Source organism: Denticeps clupeoides, chromosome 7 (assembly GCF_900700375.1).
Source record: "Denticeps clupeoides chromosome 7, fDenClu1.1, whole genome shotgun sequence".
Lineage (NCBI taxonomy): Eukaryota > Metazoa > Chordata > Actinopteri > Clupeiformes > Denticipitidae > Denticeps > Denticeps clupeoides.
This window is the reverse complement of record NC_041713.1, coordinates 3,865,562-3,890,077: the sequence shown is the minus strand read 5'-3', so window position 1 is coordinate 3,890,077 and position 24,516 is coordinate 3,865,562. Positions and strand designations below refer to the sequence as shown.

General features: G+C 40.4%; 1 protein-coding gene and 1 gene segment (V, D, J or C); both read right to left on the bottom strand.

The window, feature by feature from the left end:
* Nucleotides 1-1,878: 1,878 nt before the first annotated feature.
* On the bottom strand, nt 1,879-2,370 carry LOC114793759 (immunoglobulin heavy variable 3-33-like). The segment is given in 2 exon segments: nt 1,879-2,234; nt 2,325-2,370. Coding segments are annotated over 2 exon segments (402 nt in total).
* An 18,332-nt stretch (nt 2,371-20,702) lies between these two features.
* On the bottom strand, nt 20,703-23,233 carry LOC114794006 (claudin-6-like). The gene is made up of 3 exons (XM_028986249.1): nt 23,041-23,233; nt 21,852-21,984; nt 20,703-21,697 (listed from the first exon to the last, which is right to left on the bottom strand). Exons 2-3 carry the CDS (start codon nt 21,981-21,983, stop codon nt 21,203-21,205), a joined length of 627 nt encoding a protein of 208 aa, XP_028842082.1. The 5' UTR covers nt 21,984; nt 23,041-23,233; the 3' UTR covers nt 20,703-21,202.
* Nucleotides 23,234-24,516: the final 1,283 nt, after the last annotated feature.

The following is a 24,516-nucleotide window of genomic DNA, read 5'->3' as shown; positions in this document are numbered from 1 at the left end:
ATACACAGAAAAACGTCAGAGAATTATTGAGTGCATTTACAACATAACGAAAGAGGGTCATTGGATCGATATTTGATAAAGATTAGACAAAATGACATTTTCAGCTTTTTGTATGTTTCAGATGTTGTGTTGTACTGACACCTGTTGAAAGTGTTGGGGATTGCTCCGCTCTTCTTGAACTGACAGTGTAGAAACTGGAAACTGTGAAATGAGTGTTTTTCTCGCTTGTTTTGATGGAGACTATGCACAAGAACTCCCATGAGCACCAGCAAGGTGTCGGTTAAACCAGTACTGCAGCACAGGAAATATGTTCTGCTTTGCAGCTCATTTCCATTATGCGATTGCAACGTTTGCATTAGAGGCCTGTCACTCTGGATGAGAAAAAATCTGATGAACTTGCTGGACTGCTGCCTGTATGAATCACCATTATGTCCTTATTCGAAAAGAAAGCATGTTCAATCTTTAATCTCGGGTTATTCAGTTTCCTGCCTGAATGACTACCAGCCCATCGCTCTGACCCCCATCACCGAGGACGCGATATCCACTGCACTTCACCTTTCCCTCTCACACTTGGACAATAAAGACTCTTATGTTAGATTGCTGTTCATAGACTTTAGTTCAGCATTCAACACCATCATCCCCCGGAGACTGTGTATGAAACTGAGCGAGCTGGGACTGAGTACCTCGCTCTGTAATTGGATACTGGATTTCCTGTCAGAGAGACCTCAGTCAGTCCGAATCGGCGAGAACGTTTCCAGCATCATCAAGCTGAGTACCGGAGCTCCTCAGGGCTGCGTTCTCAGTCCACTTCTGTTCACACTCCTGACTCACGACTGCGCCGCCCTGCACAGCTCGAACCACATCATCAAATTCGCCGACGACACGACCGTGGTGGGGCTCATCAGTAACAACGATGAGTCGGCTTACAGAGCTGAGGTACAGCAGCTGGCTGCCTGGTGCAGTGAGAACAACCAGTCACTGAATGTGGACAAAGGAAATGATCGTCGACTTCAGGAGAACTCACCCCACCCACACCCCACTCAGCATCCACGGCTCCACAGTTGAGACTGTAAAAGACACCAAGTTCCTGGGAGTCCACATCTCAGACAATCTCACCTGGACCACCAACATCACCTCCATTACCAAAAAGGCCAAGCAGCGTCTCCACTTTCTGAGACGGCTGAAGCGAGTCCCACCCTCACCGCGTATAAGCGCTGCATCAGAAGAGCCTCCTGCATCGTGCTTGACCCCTCACATCCATCACATGGACTTTTTACACTCCTCCCATCCGGCAGACGCTACCACAGCATCAGGTCTCGATCCTCCAGGATGCGTGATAGCTTCTTCCCACAAGCCATCAGGCTCCTGAACACACTACCTGCTCTCATACTTCCCCCCCACACACACTCGCACTGTGGACTAACTCTGTTGCACCTCTGCACTTTATACCTCATTGCTGCAAATATGCACATGCTGCTATACGGACTACCTCTTCATGTTGCACTGAACCCAATAACTGTACTATCATTACTGTTATTTATTTGCACAATCGGTAAACATGTATATATCACTGGTGACTTTTTAACACTTCATTTTTAGCTAAAATGTATATTTTGTGTCCTATTTATTTATATATTGTATTCCATGTGCCGCATCTGTTTTTTGTTGTCTACTTTTATGTTGCACTGTGTAAACTGGAGCCACGTCTTCTCGTCTCGCTGTATATCTGTAGAATATATAGAAGAGATGACAAAGAGATGACTTGACTTGACTTGTTTTACCATCATGACTATGACAAGAACCACAGCGGGAGAAGAAAAGGAAAACTCAGTTCATGAGTTCAATACTGTGTGGTGTCCACATGGGTGAGAGCGACACTCACGGCAGATTTTGTACGAGCACGCCCCACACTGAGTCACTGTGCTTTCTGGTACAGAAATAAACTGCAGAGTCCTCCGCTTTCAAACCAGACAGTTTCAGGTAGACCATGTGGTTGTTATTGTCTCTGGTGATTTCTGTTCGTCCTTCAACACTTTTGGCATAAATGGTTCTACTTGCATCGTACCAGATAACCCCCATCCATTCCAGAGCTTTCCCAGTCGGCTGTCTGACCCAGTACATGCTGAAGCTACTAAACGCAAATCCAGAACCTTTACAGGAGAGACTGAGAGTTTCTCCAGGCTTTTTCATGACTGCGCTGGAGGGGATGGACTCCAGACTCTGACATTTCACACCTGTTGGAAAGAAAAAGAGAGGGTCTCAGGAAAACTCATGTACAAAAAAACGATTCACGAACCTAAATAACACGCATTAGTTCAACTCACAGGGGGCTGTGAGGATGAGCAGCAGAAAGGAGAGTTTGTTCACCATCCTGAGGCCACTGATGTCAATTTGGCTGAAGCTCAGACACACATAAGAACTGGTTTCACTCATCGTATTTGCATAGCGGTGCAAGGAATACGAGCAAAATCTGGTGCTACCACACATGTACATTCCTTCTGAGGAGGATTCAATCAACGTTGCACAATCCAAGCAGAAAGATACAGAACCTGGAAAGCTGATGTGGAAGATTCCCAAAAAATTATGTATAATTTAATGGACGACTATTATTTTTATTGCCTGAACAAGATCATAAGCACGTGATTATTATTAATATGTAGGGTTACCAATTATCAGAAGGTTATTTGTTCACCGATAAATAAATGTATGAATTAACAACTCAGTACCTAATCCAATAGTTTAGACAGAACAAGATGACAATTTTGGATGAGTGTTTCGGATCTATTTGGTTGTGTTGTACTGAACTCTATTTTTCTGCTGAGACCAGCAGACACTCACAACTCCCATGAGCACTAGCGAGGCGGCGGTTAAACCAGCGGATAGACAGATGGGGGAAGGACAGGAAACACATTTCAAGACTTTCAGGCCTTTCTCCACCTCTGAACCTCTGATCTGCAGCTATTTTCCATCCTGAGCTAAACTCCAGATTGCATAAAAAATAAAATATCCAAAAAATAAAAAAGTTATTTATTGATATCAATTTATTAGATTCATTGTTGTAGGTAGCTTATCGGTCTCACAATATGAATGCTAATATGAGTTTGATTATCACACAGGGCATGTTTTTCCAGTGGCACTGAACCTGTAGCTAAGAATTAAAATAAGAGGGCAGGAGCATCATCGGCATGTTCTGTCGTGTGAAGACTGGGCGGAATGAAACTGGAATCGACACCAATGGCTCGCAGGGACCCTCTCTGGAGATCACAGTCGGAGTCACCGTGTCCCATCGCCGAGTCGTCCTGCCTCAGCACAGACAGCTCTACTGAAGAAATGCTTTTGGTCCTTGGTGATTTTTGTTCCTCATTTTGCTTGTGTACTGCAGCTCAGCAGTACACATTTGTTGTGTGTCCTGTGCTTCACTTTCACTTTAATTAGTTTTTTAAAGTCAACATTTGTAATCATCTTGTGTGAACAGAATATGCTGGATGCAATTAGACTACATTGTGACACTTAAGGACCCAAAATGTGTATGTTTATCTAGTTATTTAAAAATTACAAAAATCCTACACTTCTATGAAACTGCAATCATATTTCCCATAAATGGAACATTAGCGGGTAATATGACGTAATAGTATACACTACTAGTCAAACGTATAGAACCTACTCTGTGGTGGTTGTGCAGAATAAGATGGAACCCTTTTAATTAATCGAATGCAAGAAACATATTTAGTATTTGTTGTATCAGGAGAAAGTGAAGTATGTTTGATGAATCTGTTTTTTCAGAGTCGCCTCTTTTTACCTTCATGGCTGCTTTGTTCACTGTTGTCATCATCAAAAGCCGTTTTTGTTGTTGCTTATGGTTGATATTGTGTGGTGTTGGAGTTATAGCTGGAGAAATAGTGCTGATGTAGTACAGGGGTGTGAGGTTTTTGTACAGCTGCACCACGTCGTTCTCACACAGTGCGAGTCTTGCACAGCGATAGACAGCAGAGTCATCTTCCACCAGGCCAGACAGATGCAGAGATGCCACGCCTATTGAGTTGTCCTTCATAATCGAAATTCTTCCCTCCAACTCCTTGACATAGTTCGTGTTGCCGTTGTTTGTGTTGATGTTCCCAATCCAGACGATTGCCGGACCCAACTCATGCCATAGCTACCAAAGTTATAGGCGACTGCTTTACATGAAATGCTGAACGTCTCTCCAGGCTTTTTCACAACTGCGCTGGAGGGAATTGACTCTAGACTCTGGCATTTTGCAACTAATAAAAACACAAGGCACATATTCACACTCTCTGTATACAAAGCATACAAGATCGAGCTTCTGCAACGTCTCAGAAACGTACTTGGGAGCCAGAGAAACAGAAAGCAGAGGGTTATGTTCATCCTGCGGGTGTTGATGTGAACTCACGGCTAAACCACATAAATACAGCATGGAGACACAGGACTCATTTACATGGGAGGTCAAGGAGGAGGAGACAGGAGAAGACAAGTTTCTTAAATTTTTTTTTTTAATGCCCCAAATCAAGTACTGGTTCAGCTTCTCAGGTCCCTCGGTACGAACTCCATTTCATATTTTATTCTCAGCTGTGGTCTGGTTCTCTTAGTTCCAGCGAAGTTTATGTTGAAATCTTTATGGTCCTTTCTTCATGGCCCTCGAACCATCTGATTGTCTGTGACTAGATGAAGTCCCAAGGTGACGATAATAATTCATTTTCGTATTCTGACACCTCATAAACAGGACTAAAAACAATAATTACAGAAGTACAATAGTAATGACAATTTGACAGTGACTTTTGATTCGAACAGGTTAACAGAATGTGGGATTTATTCAATAAACTGAGCAATAAAAAGTGAACAGATTCAACCTCATATACACTAGATGTAAATATGTCACCTCCAGAATCTCCTTTTGATTAAGTAGCCTTTTATAAAATTATAAAGCTACGTGACATACAACATGAGGGTAAAAATCTATCATGCAGGTACACTAAAGCACATTAAAAAAAACGACCAAAATACTTATTTTAAAATAATTTATAAAAAAATAATTTATTTTAGTTCTATTTCATATCCACATGATCTAATAGCAGGAAAGCTTTCAGGTTTTACATTACATTCTTCTTTTTTGTAATTGTACATTGTGGGAACATTATCAGTCAAACAAAGGACTTGGAGTGATGTAGATCTTCTGAGGACTTTAGAAGCCCATAAATGCTCCTAAATCATTTATTTGAGAATTTAATCAGACAAACGATATGATGAACTTGAAAGCTCCGCTGACCCTTTTCAAAAAATAAAAGAATGCATCAGAGCACATTTGGAGTGTAAATCATGGCAGTTTTACATGAGCAGGTGCATCCTGTTTCACTTCTTGTCACTAGTCGCTTACGTCTGAACACTTTTACATCCAACCGAATGAATGTTTTTTTTAGTTATTCTGTGAAATTATCTCTACAGAATGTAAAAGATAAAAAATTAAGTATCAGTCTCATCTCTCTTATTAAAAAAGTCTATCAGAGAAAGAAAAAAATTGGAACTTCTGGCTCACATCTGCATCTTGGCTGTCACCTGACTCTCCAGTGAAGAGTCAAGCAAATAATCCTGGTTCCTGACAACTGCTAAACGAGGACATAGCATGAAACGAACCAGAGGGTCACCACAGCCACCACCACTGTTACAACTACAGCTTCAGGGATCTTCAAATGGACCAGTAACACCATAATGGACACGTAATCTAGACCATGACACTGGACTACATTCTGGACTACAACCCTACAACTGTAGGACTTTTTTTTTTCTCTTATTGGACAAACCATCACCTGCCCTGCACTGACACAATTTGCAGGCTCACTCTACCCTGGAAGGGGGTCCCTCTCTGTATCACCCCTTCCCAACGTTTCTTCCTTTCTTTTTTTTTGTCTCTCCTAGAGTTTATTTCTGTGGAGTTTTTCCTTGTGTGCAGAAGGGTCAAGTGTGGGGGGTGTCAATTGTAGGCCTTGTCAAAGCCCATTGAGACATACTGTATGTGATTTTAGGTGGTAGTGGTAGTAGGTAGTAGCCTAGTGGGTAACACACTCGACTATGAACCAGAAGAGCCAGGTTCAAATCCCACTTACTACCATTGTGTCCCTGAGCAAGACACTTAACCCTAAGTTGCTCCAGGGAAACTGTCCCTGTAACTACTGATTGTAAGTCGTTCTGGATAAGGGTGTCTGATAAATGCCATAAATGTAAATGTAAATTTTGGGCTATAAAAGAAATAAATGTTGTTGTTGTTGATGGCCTATGTCTGGAACATCAAAGCCACTATATGGACCAGAGAAGATTGTTGAATCTAGTGTAGATCTGAAATTTGGACTTGTTAACATTCACATCAAATCAACATGTTTTATTCATGATAAATAAAATGCTGAGTAATCTCCCATGACCCCGCAGGTTCATCCTCTTTTGACTTTAGCAGAACTTACATTTACAGCATTTATCACCCTTCTCCAGAGTGACTTACAATCAGTAGGGACAGCCCCCCCTGGAGCAATTTAGGGTTAAGTGTCTTGCTCAGGGACACAATGGTAGTAAGTGGGATTAGAACCTGGGTCTTCTGGTTCACAGGCGAGTGTGTTACTAGGTTACTACCACCCAATCAGAACTTCTCGCTTTTCTTTTTCTTTCTTCTGCTGCATTACAAAATGAGTAGTAGTAAAAATAGTAATGCAAAATTATGATTATTCTGGTTGTTGTTGTCAAAATATATTAAATATTATACATTTAGATTTGTATAAATTATAAAAATAAAATCTAGAGAATAGAAAAATATGATGAATTAGATATGTAACCTAGATTTTAGTACCTTATATTCCTATGAAAATCTTTTTTTGTGTGTGTTGAACTGATAAGGTCACATTCATTGAAATGATCAAGGATCTATATTGTTTCTCTTTATTTAATTTCAATAAAGCTAATAACTTAAGTCTAGACAGAAACAAACGTCAATAAACTGTACTTGATCTTTGTAAGAACAGTATAGAACAGTTTATTCAAAGGTCACCAAACACAAATATTAGAATTCATGCAAAATGTGTGTGTTCTGAGGCTTGAAAATGAGACTGAAATCAAAAGGCAAATTTTGATTTGAAAACCAATGAAATGTCCATATTAGGTTCTTACAACGAGGTCATCAAACACAACAGATGTATCATGCAAAAAAAGCAGCCTATGACACTCGAGAATGAGACAGAAACCAACATGTAAATATCATTGGTGACATTTCAGGCAGCTGTTAAGACATCTGATTAGAATGAAGAAGAGAAACCAGCAGATCCCTCCTGGTTCACCACCTCTGCATTTTATCTGATCTTATTTATGCAAATTCATTTATTGATCCATTTATTTCTATTTGGATTTGTTTCATTTGTTTCTATTTATTTTTTCATACTTCTTTCCGCCTACTGCATGCAATTCTTATACACGTACAGACGTGCATATTTACTGCACAGAAGACCAGCTCCCAGTTGCAAAACATGCAAAACATGCAAAAAATGCAAAAAAACTGAATTCAAAATTGAATTTGGATAGTATGATATCTAAACTGACCATAAATATAGGACATGAATGTCATGAAACAAAGGAAAGGGATGGATCCATGTGGACGTGGGATCCGTGTGTTCTTCTAACCACAGTACTTTGCTTTATTTTATTCTAATATTCTAATAACGCTAATCCTCCAACTTCCTTTGCCAATTATTATTTACACATCCTTAATCATTTCATAATGCTTACCGTAACAACATCCACTATATTATAATGATCATGTCGAAGGTCAACGTTTGTAAAGCAATATGGCACTGTATTAAACACACTCATCTGATTTACCCGGCATGAAAGAGACATGGCGCAATAGAGGTTACGAGAATTAACAGTTTCTAATTTATTAACACCAGTAGATTACTATTGCAGTTACATGTAAATATTGTATGTAAAAAATGGTACCAAAGTGTCACGACCGCGAGCTGACGGGGGAGGGAAGCGCAGAGGCGGGACATGCTGGGAAAGGGGTTTATAATAAAATAAACAATAAATACAAATAAATAATGGCGCGGTGGCCAAAAAAGGGAAATAAAGTGGGATCGACATAAACTTGCCCGCAGGCATGTGGCGGTTGCCAGATCTCAAAAACTATATAAGTTGCCAGGTCAAGATCGCATCAAGGTCGCACACAGAGTTCACTAAAATGTCACCGCTCCCGAAGGGGCAGAAATCCCCGGCTTTTAAATGGAAACAAGGAGAGAAAAAGAAATCTGTGGGTGGAGGGGGAAAAGAGAAGAGGCTTAGCCCTCAAGAGAAATCCCAAAAAGTTCCGACAGACCGATCAGGATTTTTACTTTGATGTCCCTGCCTTGTCTTGATGAGTCAGCGTACAGAGAGGAGGTGCAATGACTGATGGACTAGTGTAAGGTCAACAATCTATTTCTGAACGTGGACAAATCGAAGGAGATGATTGTTGACAGATCACAATGACAATCACTTCACTTTCACTACCTATTTGCAATATTATCTAATAAAAATAGTTCGCACGTTTATTATTCATTTTACCTGTTTAGCGCCGTGTGTCTCATTGTTGTCTACATGATTTTTTTTGTTAAATGTTACTCTTGCACTGCCTGTCTTGCCTTTATGTAGTTTGACTGTCGCATTTGTGCATTTTGTAAGTGTGTAACTGTGACTAATTGTTTAAATGTTACTTGTAGCACCAGGTTCTGGAGAAACATTATTTAACTTTATTTATGTACTGTCTAACACGTATATAGCTGAAACGACAATAAAGCTCAACTTCAGCTTCAATGACTGCACCATCCTCAAAAAAAGCCAAGAGCGACACCCAGTGTTACATATGTGGAATGAACACTCACATTGCAGATGAATGCTAAAACAGCGAAGTATCAAGAAGAAAAAGAACGCACAAGCAGAAAGAAAAAGTGTCAAATTAAAGACAGAAATGTAGAAAATGCATCATGTACATAGTGTACCCAGAGAAAGCAGCACTTTCACCACAAGTAGAGACTTCAAGCATACGATTACAGGATAGAACACCTACACTGGAAAATCCAGTGTAGCAGGGGGTACAAGCCACGAACCTTGAAGACATAACACAGCAAGTGGCAAAGAATAATTGTGGAGACATGATTGGCCAACACCAATCCCAGAGGAATTGACGCCTTATAGCACATGTGCAGGAGAACTGAACACACATGATGGTCTTGTTCTGAGAGGACACGGTATAGTGTCAAGTTACCAAGAACAATGGTTAAGCAAGCATTGGAGATCGGACATGAGGCTCACCAAGGCCTCATGAGGCTCATGATTTGTACAAAGCAATTCTATTGGCCCAACATGGGCCTGGATGTAGAAGGGCTGATAAGAAATTGCCTCACTTGTGTGATAAACATAATTTCTTTCTGGCGGCCATATAAAAATAATTTTTTAAAAAAAGTCCAGAGATCTGCAATATTATCATCTTACATACATACTTTTTTCGCTGAGCCCCACGGCGAGCACAGCACGTTCGGTCTGAGAGCAGCTTTAGATTTTCTCAAATGAGAAGAAAAACGTTCCGTGTTCAGTCCACGATCACCAGGACCTTCAGAACTCTCCATGCACGCTTGTGAGACTTTTTTTTTTTCCTCTGCACCATTTGGCTGGTAATTTTATTTTTCACTTCACTTCCCAATTTATTGCAGAGTTCTACTTTGAGATGACATTCCTCTTTATTTTTTGTTTAATTATGACCAAGGCTAATTCTGTATCGATGCCAGGTGGGGGCAACATTTAATTTCCTAGTCTCAATTTTAGGGGACTTAACAATCCTATAAATCCTCTTCTTCTGCAGTTTGTGCTTCTTAAGGTTATTTTATCTTTTATGAAAAAATGTGCTTTTTTTGATGTCTGGTGCTTATTTAGTAATCGTACTAAATACTTTTACACGTATTGATCTTTTCTTGGTGGATAATAGATTACTCGCATCTATATCAGACTGTAAATATGATGCCATTGCTTTATCAGATCATGCATCAATCTTAATTAATATATTTTTCAAGAAATTTAATTACACTTGAACACCGTGGCGACTTATTACTCGTAGTGTAAGGAGTGCCGAGTTTAAGAGTTTAACAAGTTCATTTCACAACAGACTGACTTATTTGTTAGCTTGAATAAAACCCCGGATATATCAGCATCTCTGTTGTGGGAAACCCTGAAGGTTTATAAAAGGGGGGAGATTATCTCTTACTAAGGCTATGAGAAAAAAACTTAGAAAGCGCAAACAGACTGAGTTGTTGCAACATATTTCTCATCTGGATAATGAATATGCCATCAATCAATCCCCAGACTTATACAAGGAGCGTCTCTCTGTGCAAGCAGAGTATGACGCTCTTATGACACATCAAGCTACAGAAATGACACTTCAATCCAGATCTAACTATTATGAACATGGAGACAAGGCCAGCAAGTTATTGGCACACCAGATACGTCAGACAGCAGCATCCCGTCAAATACTACAGATTCAAACAGCATCGGGCAAAACCTCTGAAATTAACAAAGCCTTTAAGGAATTTTAATCCTCTGATCTTACATATTCTCATGCTGAGTATTATTTTTTTAAGATTTAGAGGATTTAGAGAAACCAATTACTTTTTTGTAGAACTTAGATCGGCACTGATGTCTCAACAAAGCGGAAAATGTTGGATTTCCCTGTGAATTTTATAGAAAGTTCTACTAGAGTTCTACTAGTATAGAAAGTTATACTAGACATGTATAATGAATCTTTTGACTCTGGCTGCCTTCCTCAAAACCTTTCACAAGCCACCATCTCACTGCTTTTAAAAAAGTTCGTCCTACCCCCCAATCAGCTTGTTGAATGCTTTAAGACTGGAATCTACCCTTCTGAGCATCATCCCTGCAGACCAAACAGGATTTATCCGAAATAGACACTATTTCTTGGATGCTGAAAAGGCTTTTGATAGAGTGGAATAGCCCTATCTTTTTCATACACTGGGGAGGTATGGTTTTAAAACAAACTTCATTTCATGGATTAGGATACTTTACTCCTCACCGCAAGTATCTGTTAGAACAAATAATACAAATAATATCTGAATATTTCCCCCTCTATTGTTCGACAAGGCAGGGTCACCCCTTAAGCCCATTATTATTTGCGCTTGCAGTTGAAGCTCTTTCAATTGCGCTTAGGTCTATCACAGATTACTGGAATTGTTAGGAATGGGCGGGAGGTCAGAGTGTCCCTTTATGCAGATGATCTCTTGTTATAAGTCTCTAACCTACCAGTCTCAATTTATTTATTTCTGAAAATGTGTTACATTCAAAGCTGCCAGGCTAAGATCATGAAACGCACAAAAACAAAATTAGGACAACATTGAAAATTAGGACAAAAGCAAAAAAGGCCATGTTGTGCATTTGTGGCTGCCACACTAAGACCTTGAAACGCATAAAAAAAACTGGAGCGGTCAGGCCGAAGGCACAAAATTACATATTGGATGCTTTGTTGAGGACTACAGAATTTGTGACCAAACTATTAAAAGTGTGCAAAAAATGGTTTCTTAGGATTTGTGATGACACGGTTCAGGGCACACACATAACTTTCATGTCAGGTCGTGTGGCTTTTCGTTCCGCATGGTTTGACATATGGCTTGGCTTGCTGGGATTTACAGTCTGCGCGCAATTCCCCAAAAAGTGTTTTCGGAAAGCGTTCATATATTCTAGTCCAAAATTGGACTATTTTGGACTTTGTGTCCAGATGGTTTGACATACAAAAAAGTTTTTAATGTTGAGATCTCTCCAAGGCCGACGTTTTGACATATGGTTTGTCTCTGTGTGATTTACGGATCATGCACAATTTAGGAAAATTTAGGAGTGTCAATGAGCGAAAAAAAATTTATTGGCCCTGTCAGTATGACAGACCATTTACTATTGTGCTGGGAATACGTTTTTGATCATATGTTCAGATCGTGTCAAAAAAGTGTCAATGGGCAAAAAATATATATATATTATTTCAGACTTTTTTTCGGCACTTAATGCGGGTTGTACCGAAGCACGCAGACCGGCGTGCTACATATCAAAAATTAGTACTTTATTGCATGAGGTGTGCTATTACTTTTATAAGCAATCGAACTGGGCGTGGCCAAGCTATTAACGCTCAAACAGGGTCATTTGCCCATTGGAATGCATTGATAGCATTTTTAAAATGGGGCTTCTTTTAAGTGGTACTGATACAGCAGCATCGCCAGCACTTAAACCAGCTACTTCATTAGGATGCCTGCATAATCAGCCACATTATTAAGACTGCCCGGTCCTTCGGCCACTTTATTTATATCTTGACCACGCCCTGTTAGCATTTTTGATGCTAGCATGCTAGTAGGGCTACAATTATCCAATGATTTTGGAATCAAGTATTCTGTCAAGTTCCAACTTTTGCTTTTTAAACCACTCTAACAATAGTATGTTATGCAACATGAAAATCCTCTTAAAATGCGGAAGCAATTGGCTGTTATTCCTCACAAAAAAGTTTTTTTATTCAAACTCAATACTGTTATTAGATCAATGCTTAAACTTTTGGGTTACTGGCTCCAGAACTAATCCCATTTAATCAAATCTTTCATGATGTACATAAAAAAATCTATTAAACATCGGTTGCCTATTTGTCCTTAGTTTTTTATTAAAAAAAGGAAAAAGGGGTGTACCCCCTGCTATAGCCAATCTGAGAATAAAGTGAAAAAAGTATAAAGGTACAAAATAGTAAAAAGAAAATATATAAATAAACAATTCAAGTATAACTATAATCCAACGTAAACAATACAGTTCAGTTTCCAATTGTATCCAGATGAGGTAAGTTTTGTTATGTGCAAAATAGAGAGAGCGAGAGAGAGAGAGAAAATTTTGTCTTAGTGCATGTGATGTACAACAAATGCTAGAAACTTTCCCAAAAGTAGATCTATATGCTACTAAATGTAGATTTGTCCATCTGTTGCATTTATTATTACTACCTTATGTATGGAGTTTGTGTGCGTGTGTGTGCGCGCATGTGTTTTTGGCGCACAGGAGGGAGAAATGAGGAGGGATGAATTACATGAGTCATGTCTTATCGTGCCTCGTCACTATCTACTCATAACACAAATAATTACAAAAATATACGTTCTAAGAATCGCTAATGTCAGTTAGCAATCATAAAAATACGATACCTTGTAGAAGCTCAGAGTCCGCTTGGGGATTCTTTCGGTTAAGGTGCCGTAGCTTTGACGAAGTACTATTATGGTAAGCCAGGTCCGTTTTACAGTGTATACACTGCACTACGTTGTCCACGCAGCGTAAACAAATCGCGCCTCCTTAAACATTTGAAATGCGCGTCAGTTAAAACAGACCATGTAGAACAATGATACCGATGCTGCGCAGCTCCGCACTGTGTAGCTCCGCGGGAGCGATACGATAATAGATGGACTTTGGTGACCAATTAAACGCCTTGGGGTAAAGAATTTTCCTCAAATATTTTTTGAGTTATTCGAATAATCGTTTCAGCCCTACATGCTAGCATTAGCATACTAACACGTTCATTTTTTACCATACTCCAGACTTCACCAAATTTAACGTTTCGCATCTTGGCCACGCCCTGTTAGCATTTTTTATGTTAGCATTTAGCATGTTAACATGCAAACTTTTCAACATGCTCCAAACGTCACAAAATTCAGTGTGACAAGCCTTGGCCACGCCCTGTTGGTATTTTTAATGTTAACTTGCTAGCATTAGCATGCTAACATGCACATTTTTCAACATGTTTCAATCGTCACCAAATTTAATGTGACGCATCTTGGCCACGCCCTGTTTACGTTTTTGATGTTAGCATGCTAGAGTTAGTATGCTAACATGCAAATTTTTCAACATGTTCCAATCGTCACCAAATTTAACGTGACGCATCTTGGCCGTGCCTGATTAGCGTTTTTTTTATGTTAGCAAGCTAACATTAGCATGTTAACATATACATATTTTTTAACATGGTCAAAAATTTTATGTGACACGTCTTTTCCATGCCCTGTTAACATTTCTGTTAACATGTTCCATTTTTCAACATGTTCCAAACAAAATTTAATGTGACGCATATTGGCCACGCCCTGTTAGCGTTTTTGCTATCAGCATGCTAGCATAATCATGCTAACATACTAATTTTTCAACATGGTACAAACATCACCAAATTTAATGTGACACATCTTGGCCACACCCTGTTAGCATTTTTGACATTATTAAGGTAGCATTACCATGCTTACATGCTAATTTTTCAACATGTTCTATACGTCACCAAATTTCATGTTCCCATTAGTATTGCTTTATAGCTGACCCTTCAAAATTGCCCATCATAACTTTACAAATCTTGTCACGTGACAGAATCTTCACAGACATATTTACATATCTTGGTATCTGTGTTGCCACTAAATCTGAGGATCTTTTTGAGGCTAATTTTGTTGCCTTGCTGTCTAAGGTTTGAGAGGATTGTGAACGGTTGTCCATTTTTAATCTGTCCCTGACTGCATGTGTTAATACAGTGAAAATGAATATTCTACCACATTTTTCTTACTTATTTCAATGCATACCAATATTTCTGCCTCAGTAATTTTTTCCAAAAGTTGAGTCTGTTATCTCTGAGTTTATCTGGAATAAGAAGGTTCCGAGACTATGCAGACAGTACTTAGAAAGACCAAGAAAACAGTCAAATGGTTAGCCTTACCATATTTTGGGTTTCATTATTGGGCATCTAATATTTGGATCCTCAAATACTGGCTTCAGTCCAAAGTATCAAATGCTCAACTCAATTGATTGGCAATAGACGCAAATTTGGTCAAACCTGTATATCTGAAAGCTTTAGTGCACTCTCCTATTCTGTCTTCCACTTTACCTTATGCCAAGAATAGAATTGTTAAGACTTCTCTCAGAATTTGGGCTCAGTTTAAACATTACTTTGGGTAACAAACTTCTTCCACCTATGCCCCGCTGGCTGCAAATCACCAGTTCCTCTTGAGAATATTGTTATTGCTCATGCTCTAATTCCAGTAAAAAAAAAAGACACATTGTGGGCGCCGGAAGGGGATTTTGACGTGTTTTAATAAAATTGTATTTTTCCACCAAAAGTGACGACAAAATTTTTTTGCTAATTAACCAGACTGGTTAATTTGGAGCGGCAAAAAACATTTTTTTTATTTGGTTTCATTGTCGTTGCAGACGGATTCAAAGCAGTAGCAGAGGGTTAATAGAGAGCAGCCTGGGCTCCGCAAAATCATATCGCTGCGCTTACTGCGCCACCTGGTGGAACACCAGGCATTACAGGACAAGGGCAAATAAATGCAGTAATAATTATAAAAAATATGATTAAATTTTAGCAATTCTGTACCAATTCTCGGTGGGCTGAGGTTACCAAAATCATATTTGTAAACATTGAATTAAAAAAATTCCAATAACACACCCAAAATGATAATGGAAACTGTATAATCGTGCAGACTCCTGGACACCAGCAGGGGGGCTTCAGGGGGAAAAGGTTGGAACCACTGCACTTGTTGTTATGTTTCCTGATTGTTTTCACCTGTTTATGATTGTATAAAGGTGCCCTGTTCGCGGTCATTGTTACGTGATGTCTCCCCTGTCCTGTTCACCATGTATCAAACCCCTGTATCGTGACGTCGTGCATATGTGTCCTTCTTCTTCGCCATTTCCAGCCATCATTCCAGATCTACTGTTTGCTATGGCCAACCATCGTGACAGGAGGTTGGAGAACAAGACAAAGCTATGTGGATGTCACGAGGGTGAAGGGAGCGGGTGTGAAAGAGCGATTAAATGCTTATTTTATTTGTGTAAATAAGGAATCTATAGAAAAGATGAAAGAAGTCTTCTTGACTTTCTTAAGCATGACACAATTGGAACAGTTGGTCTGACATACGACAAACATTAAAAATCATTTAATAATACAGTACATATGATCCATTATACGATCATATGTACTGTATTATTGATTTTTAAATCAGAAGACACATTTCGTTGTGTCACCGTGTGTTGTGCCGCAATGTCTTGTCATGTCATGCAGCCAGTCACATTGTTTCTTAGTTTTTGTTCTTTAGTTTAATCAGCTGAACGAAACCCGTAAATAAAGAATCTATAGAAAAGATGAATGAAGTCACCTTGACTTTCTTAAGCATCAAATATTTGAAACAGCTGGTCTGACATAAAAAAAAACATTACAATAATTTAATAATACAGTACATATGATCGTATAAAGGTTAAATGCAGACACATTTTGTTGTGTCATCGTGTGTTGTGATGCAGTGTTTTACAATGTCATATGTCATCCAGCCAATCACATTGTTTCTTAGCTGTTGTTCTTTAGTGAAATCAGCTGAACAAAACCAGCCAATCACATTGTTTCTTTGCCCTTGTTCTTTAGTATATTTAGTGAACCAGCTATTAACCAGTTATTTCTCTATTTAAGCAGCGAGCCTACAAGTAAAAAAATAATTTCAGATATTTGAGAATTCATTACAGAGATAGAGTTATGCCGATTCGGAAGAAGTTAGCTAATAGGATCAAGCGTTTCTTCTGCAGGGAGAAAGGTTCTGCTGAGCCCAACATGACTGACCTGAACTCAGTTCAGATGAATCATGTTGAAGCATTCACTAAACTGATACACAAACTCGAGGGGGTAATGGAGGTATTCTTGGAAAGGGATCTCAGACATCATAAAGAAATGGAGGAGATGCTCTCTGCCTCTAATGAGCATCTGAAGATGGCTATGCAGGACACGCAACTGACCAGTCTGGCTTTGCGTGAAGACCTGAAGCTAGAGAGAGACAGACAACATGCCACACAGGACATTGAGGATGAAAAAAGAGAAGGACTGAAAGCAGAAAAAGATCAAGATCTCCAGCGATGTAAGGAGCTTGAAACCCATCTGAACATGGAGAGACAGAAGAGGGAAGAAGCAGAAAGGCGTTTCTGTGATGCGAGAGAGAATTGTAAGCAGGTGGAGATGGAGAGAAAGCAGACTCTTTACCAAGAGACACTACAGAACGAGAAGAAGGAGCTGGAAAAGCTGAGAAGTAAAGTGGCAGATGAGCAGATTAGGAGAGAGAAAGTTGAAAGAGAGCTTGAAGCAAAAAGAGCAAGCAGGAAAGAGGCAGAGAGGCTTCTCTTGGAGACAAAGTTTTGTGAACAGCTGAAGAGCAAAGAAAGTTTCCACAAAGAGACGCTCCAGCAAATGAAAGAGGAACTTGAACAGCTGGCAGCTGAAAGAGATGTTGAAAACAGAAAACAAGAAGAACTTGAAAATATGCTCGCCAAAGAAACGGGTACCAGGAACGAACTGGAATATCATTTCAAGTACATAAATAATGAAAGCGAGAGGAGGGAGATTGAGGAAACCATGAGGATCCTCCTCAAAAGGGAGAAAGAACTGTGTTTGCAACTTAAGAAGACTGAAGAAATGAAAATAAAACTATATAGTTTTCTAGAAGCTTCACAAGGGAATGCCCACATGGGTGGGCATGTTTATCGAGGAGCTCGGAGAACAGGATTCAGCTATGCGGACGCCATAAAAGAGAAGAAGTGATTTTAAAAATATGTCTGTCTGTGCAAATCTATAAAGAACAAATGATTGTAATCTCCTTGACTTTCTTGAGCATCACCTATCTAAACCATAAGGCAAACATTAAAAAAATAATTACAAAAGACAGTGCAGATGATCACATAATAAAATGAATAATAAACAGTAATAAACAGACTTGCATTGTTATCCAAGTGGTCCATTTGTGTGGGGGGCGTGTCAGTCTTCAAGCACCATGTTCACACTAATGATGAATGAAACAAAACTTTTCAGCGATTCATGTCGTATGTCATACGTAATCATGTCGTATGGTTCACTGGAATTGTTAGAATGATGGAATCACTGATTTGTTCAGTAATAACACATTTACATTTGCGGCAACTGTCCTTATGCAGAGCCTCTTACAATGAGTAGTTACAGGGACAGTCAAGTGAGTGTTGATGTCTATAGATGTGCAAGACCTGTTTCTCCCAAGTGTGTAAATGAATGAATGATCACCTGTAAGCAAAGATTTACAGACGGAGATCAATATTGTCTTGCTAATGAGAGAACAAAGTCTCTTTCTCTACACACATCATGATTTGAATAACGAAAAAGGTTTCTTTTGCACATCATTAGTGTGAACATGGTGTTTGCCTAGTTGAGCCCATGAAGGAGGCACTGACTGACACGCCCCCCTACACAAATGGACCAATTGGATACCAGCGCAAGTTTGATATTACTGTTGCTTCTACACCGCTCAAAAAAATGTCTTTGACATTATTATTTTCATTCTCTATGCATGTTTTTCATGATGTATAACAGTCAGGAACCACTCTTTCCTGGAAATGCAATGGCGGATGCAGCTGCAAAGACTGCAGCACGTTCACCACTTCCTCTTTAGACTCAGGTTCAGGCACACTCTGCTTCTTCCACTCAACTCACTTCAGTAGAAATAGAGAATGGCACATTAAAAAACAAACTGGCTAAATGCAGTGCTGACACTGGTCTTAATTGGGTTAAAGCGCAACCTCTTGTCCTGATGTACATGAGCATGAGAAAAAGAAACAGAGTTGGCTTGAGTCCATATTAAATCTTGTTTGCAACGCCACCTAACACTGAACACTGCCCTGTGTGAGAATTGTCAGGATCCGGTCCGAAATGGGGGTTACTCCGGTCCGGGTCAGGATCCGGACCGGAGTTTCATTGTTGTCCTGTGTAATGTTCCCTAATCGTTTTCACCTGTGTTAATTGTATAAAGCTGCCCTGTTCGTTTCTGTCCGCTGTCAGGTCTTTGAAGTTATGTTCCATGTTCACCAGTGTCTACGTCTCGGATGTCTCCCCTGTCTTGTGATTCACCATTAAACCCCTGTTCCGTGATGTCAGGTGAAAGCGTCCTTCATTCTTCGTTCCTCGTCACTCCTCGTCCTCCTCTACGTTCACCCGCCGCGTCATGCCCGCATGGACGTGACAAGAATGACATGTTAGCCTATTGCGTGTCTCTCAACAAACGTCTTTCCCAGTTGTTGCTGCCCTTCCACAGCCAGCTGAGATCCAACTCCATCACTTTCAGCCAGGAGACTTCGTCTTAATTAAAAGCTTTCGGAGGCAAAACTGGAACCATCAACACTGGATGGGACCCTTCCAGATCCTGCTGTTAACTCATACTGCAGTCAAGATTGCAGAGAGAGCCATGTGGATCCACCAGAAGGTCCTCCAACTCAAGCAGACAGCGCACCCGAGCAAGATCAGTAAGGAAATCTGTGTCCTTACTGCAACATGTGGCGTGCCAAGTCACCAACTCAACTCATCATGGATCAACCTCGCCCCTGGCATCCCTTTCGCATATATTTCGCCTCCCTGAGAGGAACCATGTGCTGTTTTCTCCTCATCAACCTCATTATTATGCTCCGCATCCTTTTGTGGCATGAACACTTCGACAAGCCGACACCCAGCCCCACCCCTGCCCCCACCAACTCTGCCCTCTCCTTAAGCCCAATATGAGCAACTGCACATGTCCTTGTCCACCCTAGTAGCAGATCCTCCCTGATATGATTGGAGCTTCTACACTACTACTGATTGGGCGCAACAGTCCCCTACATAACCTGACACCTTCTGGACGAAACCTACTTATAACTGTGAACTAAACAGAGACAAGCCTGGTGCCGCCCGGCATGCCCCTACATAGTTACTGTTGGTTGTTTTACTTATGGGCTTATAGTAGTGGTACCGATGTCCCGTTTCCTATTATCTAATGTCAGGAACCTGCGCCGTATTCTCCTCTGTGGTGGTTGCTGTATCCCCTGAATTAGAGCGTTGTTAGTCAGATTAATCGATACCGCCATAGGTAAAAAAAAGTCTTCTCCATCTTCTCTACTGTCAACTTCACCAACAGACCCATTATGACAATGATGAAGCTATTGTACATAATGATGTATCCTGCTCTGACTCTTACTCCTCAGATGAGGACAGCACAGACATATCATTTCTATATCTTGTTACCTTGTTTTTCATGCGACTGCCTCTGATAAGTTACCTTAAACCCTTGCTGGTGTGGTACACTTTGATGTTTCTAGTATTATTATTTACTTATCAATTTACATTAAAACATTTTTGCCCATTTTTGTGATCATAGCATGATCAAAAGGAGGGAAGTGTGAAGGAAAATGTGTAAGCATAGGCTAGGGAAGGAACCCTGTGGTTGTCGCTGTCCACCCCACCTCCTCCACTGATGGTGGTGCTTGGGCTCTGAGGACGTAGCCCGTGGAGGGGGGGCTCTGTCACGATAGGGTTCAGCTGGAGACTCACCTGGCACCAATCTGCATGACAGCAAGGTGGTTAAAAGGCGCTTCTGAGCGCCATTCGGAGGCTACAACATTTTATGTGGAATGATTAATAAAATGTCCCACCTCTGCGCTTCCTTCCACCATCAGCTCACGGACGAGACACACGTGGGGCTTTGTGTGGGAGCTAAAATTATATATACATTTAATCTATATTTTATATATCTGTATGTTATTTTTATTCTGCTCATGTTTTGTCTGTTTTTGAAGACCCCTTCCACCCTTTGAAGTGCATATGCATGTTGACAACATAAAAAAAAAACTTTTATTACAAAAAAATCTTTTTAGTACATATACCTGATGCACAATTTTGTTCCAATCAAATTGTACATCTACAAACGTTAGGGTAGTAAAACAGAAACTAACAGTGTGTTCGACTAAAAAGCAATCAGAAGCAATTAAACAATTGATTAACGTAAGTATTATAGACAAGTACAGTAGTTACATTGGCCATTACACAGTGAGTTGCCTGAAATTCATGTACAACATCTACCTTCCACATGACATGTTACACCTGAAATGCTTCAAAAACCTGAGTATTACTGGATCACCTGACCTCTCCATCATTTTGAAGTTTGATTACAGACAAGGAGACCCCACCACCATGTATCAGCTAAGCGTTAATTACACAACCCAGTGAATCGAGTGTGAGACGCTGCCCCCTAGGGAGGATCTAGGAAGCAACGACTCCTACTCTCTGTCCCACCATTTCCATCCTTTCATAACTAATCCCTGCCTGGATCTAGACGTAGTTCTTGGGGGCAGAGGGGTGGGTGGAGTACTTGACGGTGGTGCTGGATCCTCTGGATCCACGGCTGAAACAGCAGAGCAGGCCTCCGGCCAGCAGCATGAGCACGCCGGAGCCCCAGCCGATGAAGATGCAGGCGCCCAGCTCTCTCTTCTGCGCCTGCGCGACTAAGACGTTGTTGAAGTTCTGCACCACCTGATTGGCCACCCAGCTCACAGGGATGATGATCAAAAGGCCGGCAACCAGCAGCATGATGCCACCCGCCAAGCAGATCTTGGGCTTGATGTCTTCGTTCTGCACGCAGGTGGTAAAGTCGGAGCCGGCGAAGATGATGAGGAGGGCGAGGCCGCTGAGGAGGCAGCATACGATCGTCATGGCACGTGACGCCTGTAGGTCGGAGCTCAAGACCAGCAGGGAATCGTAGTCTTTGCACTGCTGCTGCCCAGTGCTCTGCACCACACATGACTTCCAGATGCCTTCATATGTGCTCTATGGATTGAAGGAAAACAGTTGGAATTACACAACTTACAGAAAAGTAGAGGAACATCAAGTAACTATAGTTTAGCTGTTAGCTTTGCAGGTACATTTGCAGAATCATCTCTGAAACATGCTCTGCATCTGCTGATGGTTGGAAAGTCTGTACCTGCGCTGTCACTATGTTGTCTCCTATGAATGCAGACACTTTCCACTGAGGCAGGATGCAGGTGATTATCGCACCGACCAATCCCAGGACCGTCAGGGCAACACACACGATCTGTATGCCAGAGGAAGCCATGCTGGAAGACAGGAGAGGACAAGATCAAGTCAAAAGCTCAATGCCAGCAATGCTCTGCTGCCTCCACTGCTGGAGAACATTGCTTAATGCTCTGCAGCCATTATACATTTTGAGACAATAATTACAGTTATGCACAATGATGCAACCCATTTTGGGAATTTTTTATTTGAAGAGTAGACAAGGAAAGAAAAACAACATGTTTGTTGTAAATGGTTAACATTTAATAATAACCTGCGAGCATGCAAAACACTACGTGAGTCGGAGTTCACCGCCGACAGGCCTCTACATGAATTCATAGCTCTGAGCTACGGGTACAGAGACAACAGCAAAGCTCCGCTCGGGGCTACGTTCAAGCCGAGTCATGCCCAGTCTCACACCTCCACCTGCAGCTCCCTCCTGCTGAAAGGGGGCCACTCCCAAGCCAGGGATGTTTGTGGAATCAGATCAAATCTTGCACCCATCTAATCCGTTCACATTCCCATATTTCACCATATTTCTCATGGCTGACCCGTGTCCAGCAATTCCCTTTCATTCAAATATTCCTTAGTTCCTTGTACAGTATAGAAAAGTGTATACATCATTTTAAAAAACTATTCACATAATAATGTAGTTTTTAGTTGTTTTGTTAATATAGAAGTAGGAAGGACACAAAAAAAGTAATTGATTAAATAGAATTTTTTATTTCGCTGTGAAAGGCAACTCTTATTTTTGACCAAGTGTGAAAATATATTTGGCCTGTCGGATGTTTTAAGACTTTTTAAGACTAAAATTTACTGTTGTAATGTTATGGTTACAAAAAATATAACTTAATGTCTGAATAGCATGTTAGAGAAAAAAACCCAGATAATTAGTACATCATCACCCAGACATAAGAGATGATGAACATCTTTTAAATACGTTAGTACTTCAAGTTTTCCTTTGCTTTACCCATTATAAATAGGTGCCTATTGTGCTAAAAAGCCACCGTTTTCAAAATGACATTTTAACCATAAGTTGTAGCAATTTAAATATATAGATCTTTTTAATATATTTTCTATTTGCATAAAGAGTTCCTTACCTCCAAATGTGGCCCTTTTGTCTTGGTGGGAGACTCTTTGTGAAGTCCTGACTGTGTCGCGTGCCTCTCTTCTGCAGTGCACTGTCGAGGGAAGGGGTGTCGCTGGGTCTTTTAAAGGAATGCGCAGTGTGGTGTTAGGGTGTGTCTGGGGGTAAGCGATAGATGTACATCATGGCGAGACTGGACTTGTCCTGTTGCTCCCTGTTTTCCTCGCCAAAGAGAGTATATGGCATTTCCAGTGGAAAATGTTTCTTTTTTTGTCGTTCATAACTGAATAAATGATGTGTCTGATGAAATGTCATATACAGTACAAATATTGTATCCAATAGGGCTGGGTTATTAGTTGAATTTTTTTCCAATGAGTACAAAAATTACATAATCAAGACAAAATTATTATCCTTTTGCTGTGTGTCACTAATTTCGCCCACTTATACATTTTTATTTTAAATTAAGACCTTTATTAAATTAAGACCTTTAAACTCTTCAAATGCAAACTATATATTTCGTTAAAGGGCAGTACAGACTGAATGTTTAAGAGGGTAAGAGGGCAATAAATTGTTTTTTTATATAATTGTTTGATATTTATTTTTTGCCAAAATCTAGTGGCTTGATTACCTAAAACACTGGTTTTACGTGCTGAGAGCATTTCAATTGCAGGTCTTCATATATCTTCTTTAATAGAATATCAAAAGTAATTAGATCAGCACACAATATCCGAACATCAATTAAAACACTGAACATAACGTTCCAGTATCATGGCAGTCACTGGGTGGGACTGTGAATCACACATTCCCATTTTCCATGATTTTTCTTTAAACAAGACTCCTCTTGGGCCTCTGCCTGATCTGTCGAAACTTGACGTGGGAAAGGATAGGGGTGCTATTTGGGGAGGGTGATCGGTATACGTCAGCAAGGCCTTGAGGCATGTCTGACTAACAGTTTCTGGGTTTGGCAAATGGTCTCTCATAGTATCAAATTATATTCTTAGAAATTTCTTGGAAACTTTGCATCTTGGGTTGCAAAAACTGGACATAACAAATGAATTAAAGGTTTACCCCAAAACATTTACGATTGAAAGGGCATAGGAACTGGGACAGTGGTGGAATAGCGGGTCCTGGTTCTGATTAATCGGTTCTGGGTTCGAATCCCAAAGAATCCCAAAGCCAAGGTTCCAAGGTTGAGCAAAGCACTGTCCCCACACACTGCTCCCCGGGCGACTTTCATGGCTGCCCACTGCTCACTATGGGGGATGGGTTAAAAGCAGAGGACAAATTTCTAAACACATTTCATTGGGGGCAGTGTTTCACAATGGCAATAACTTCACCCTTCCTACCTCCTTCTCAAAATGTGAGGCACTTTCTGAAGTAGTGGTCACCAACCCTGGTCCTGGAAGGCACTTGTCCTGCACGTGTTTGTGTTTTCCTTCATTAGCTCACCCAGTTCTTGAGTTGAACCAGGCGTGGTGGCACATGGAAA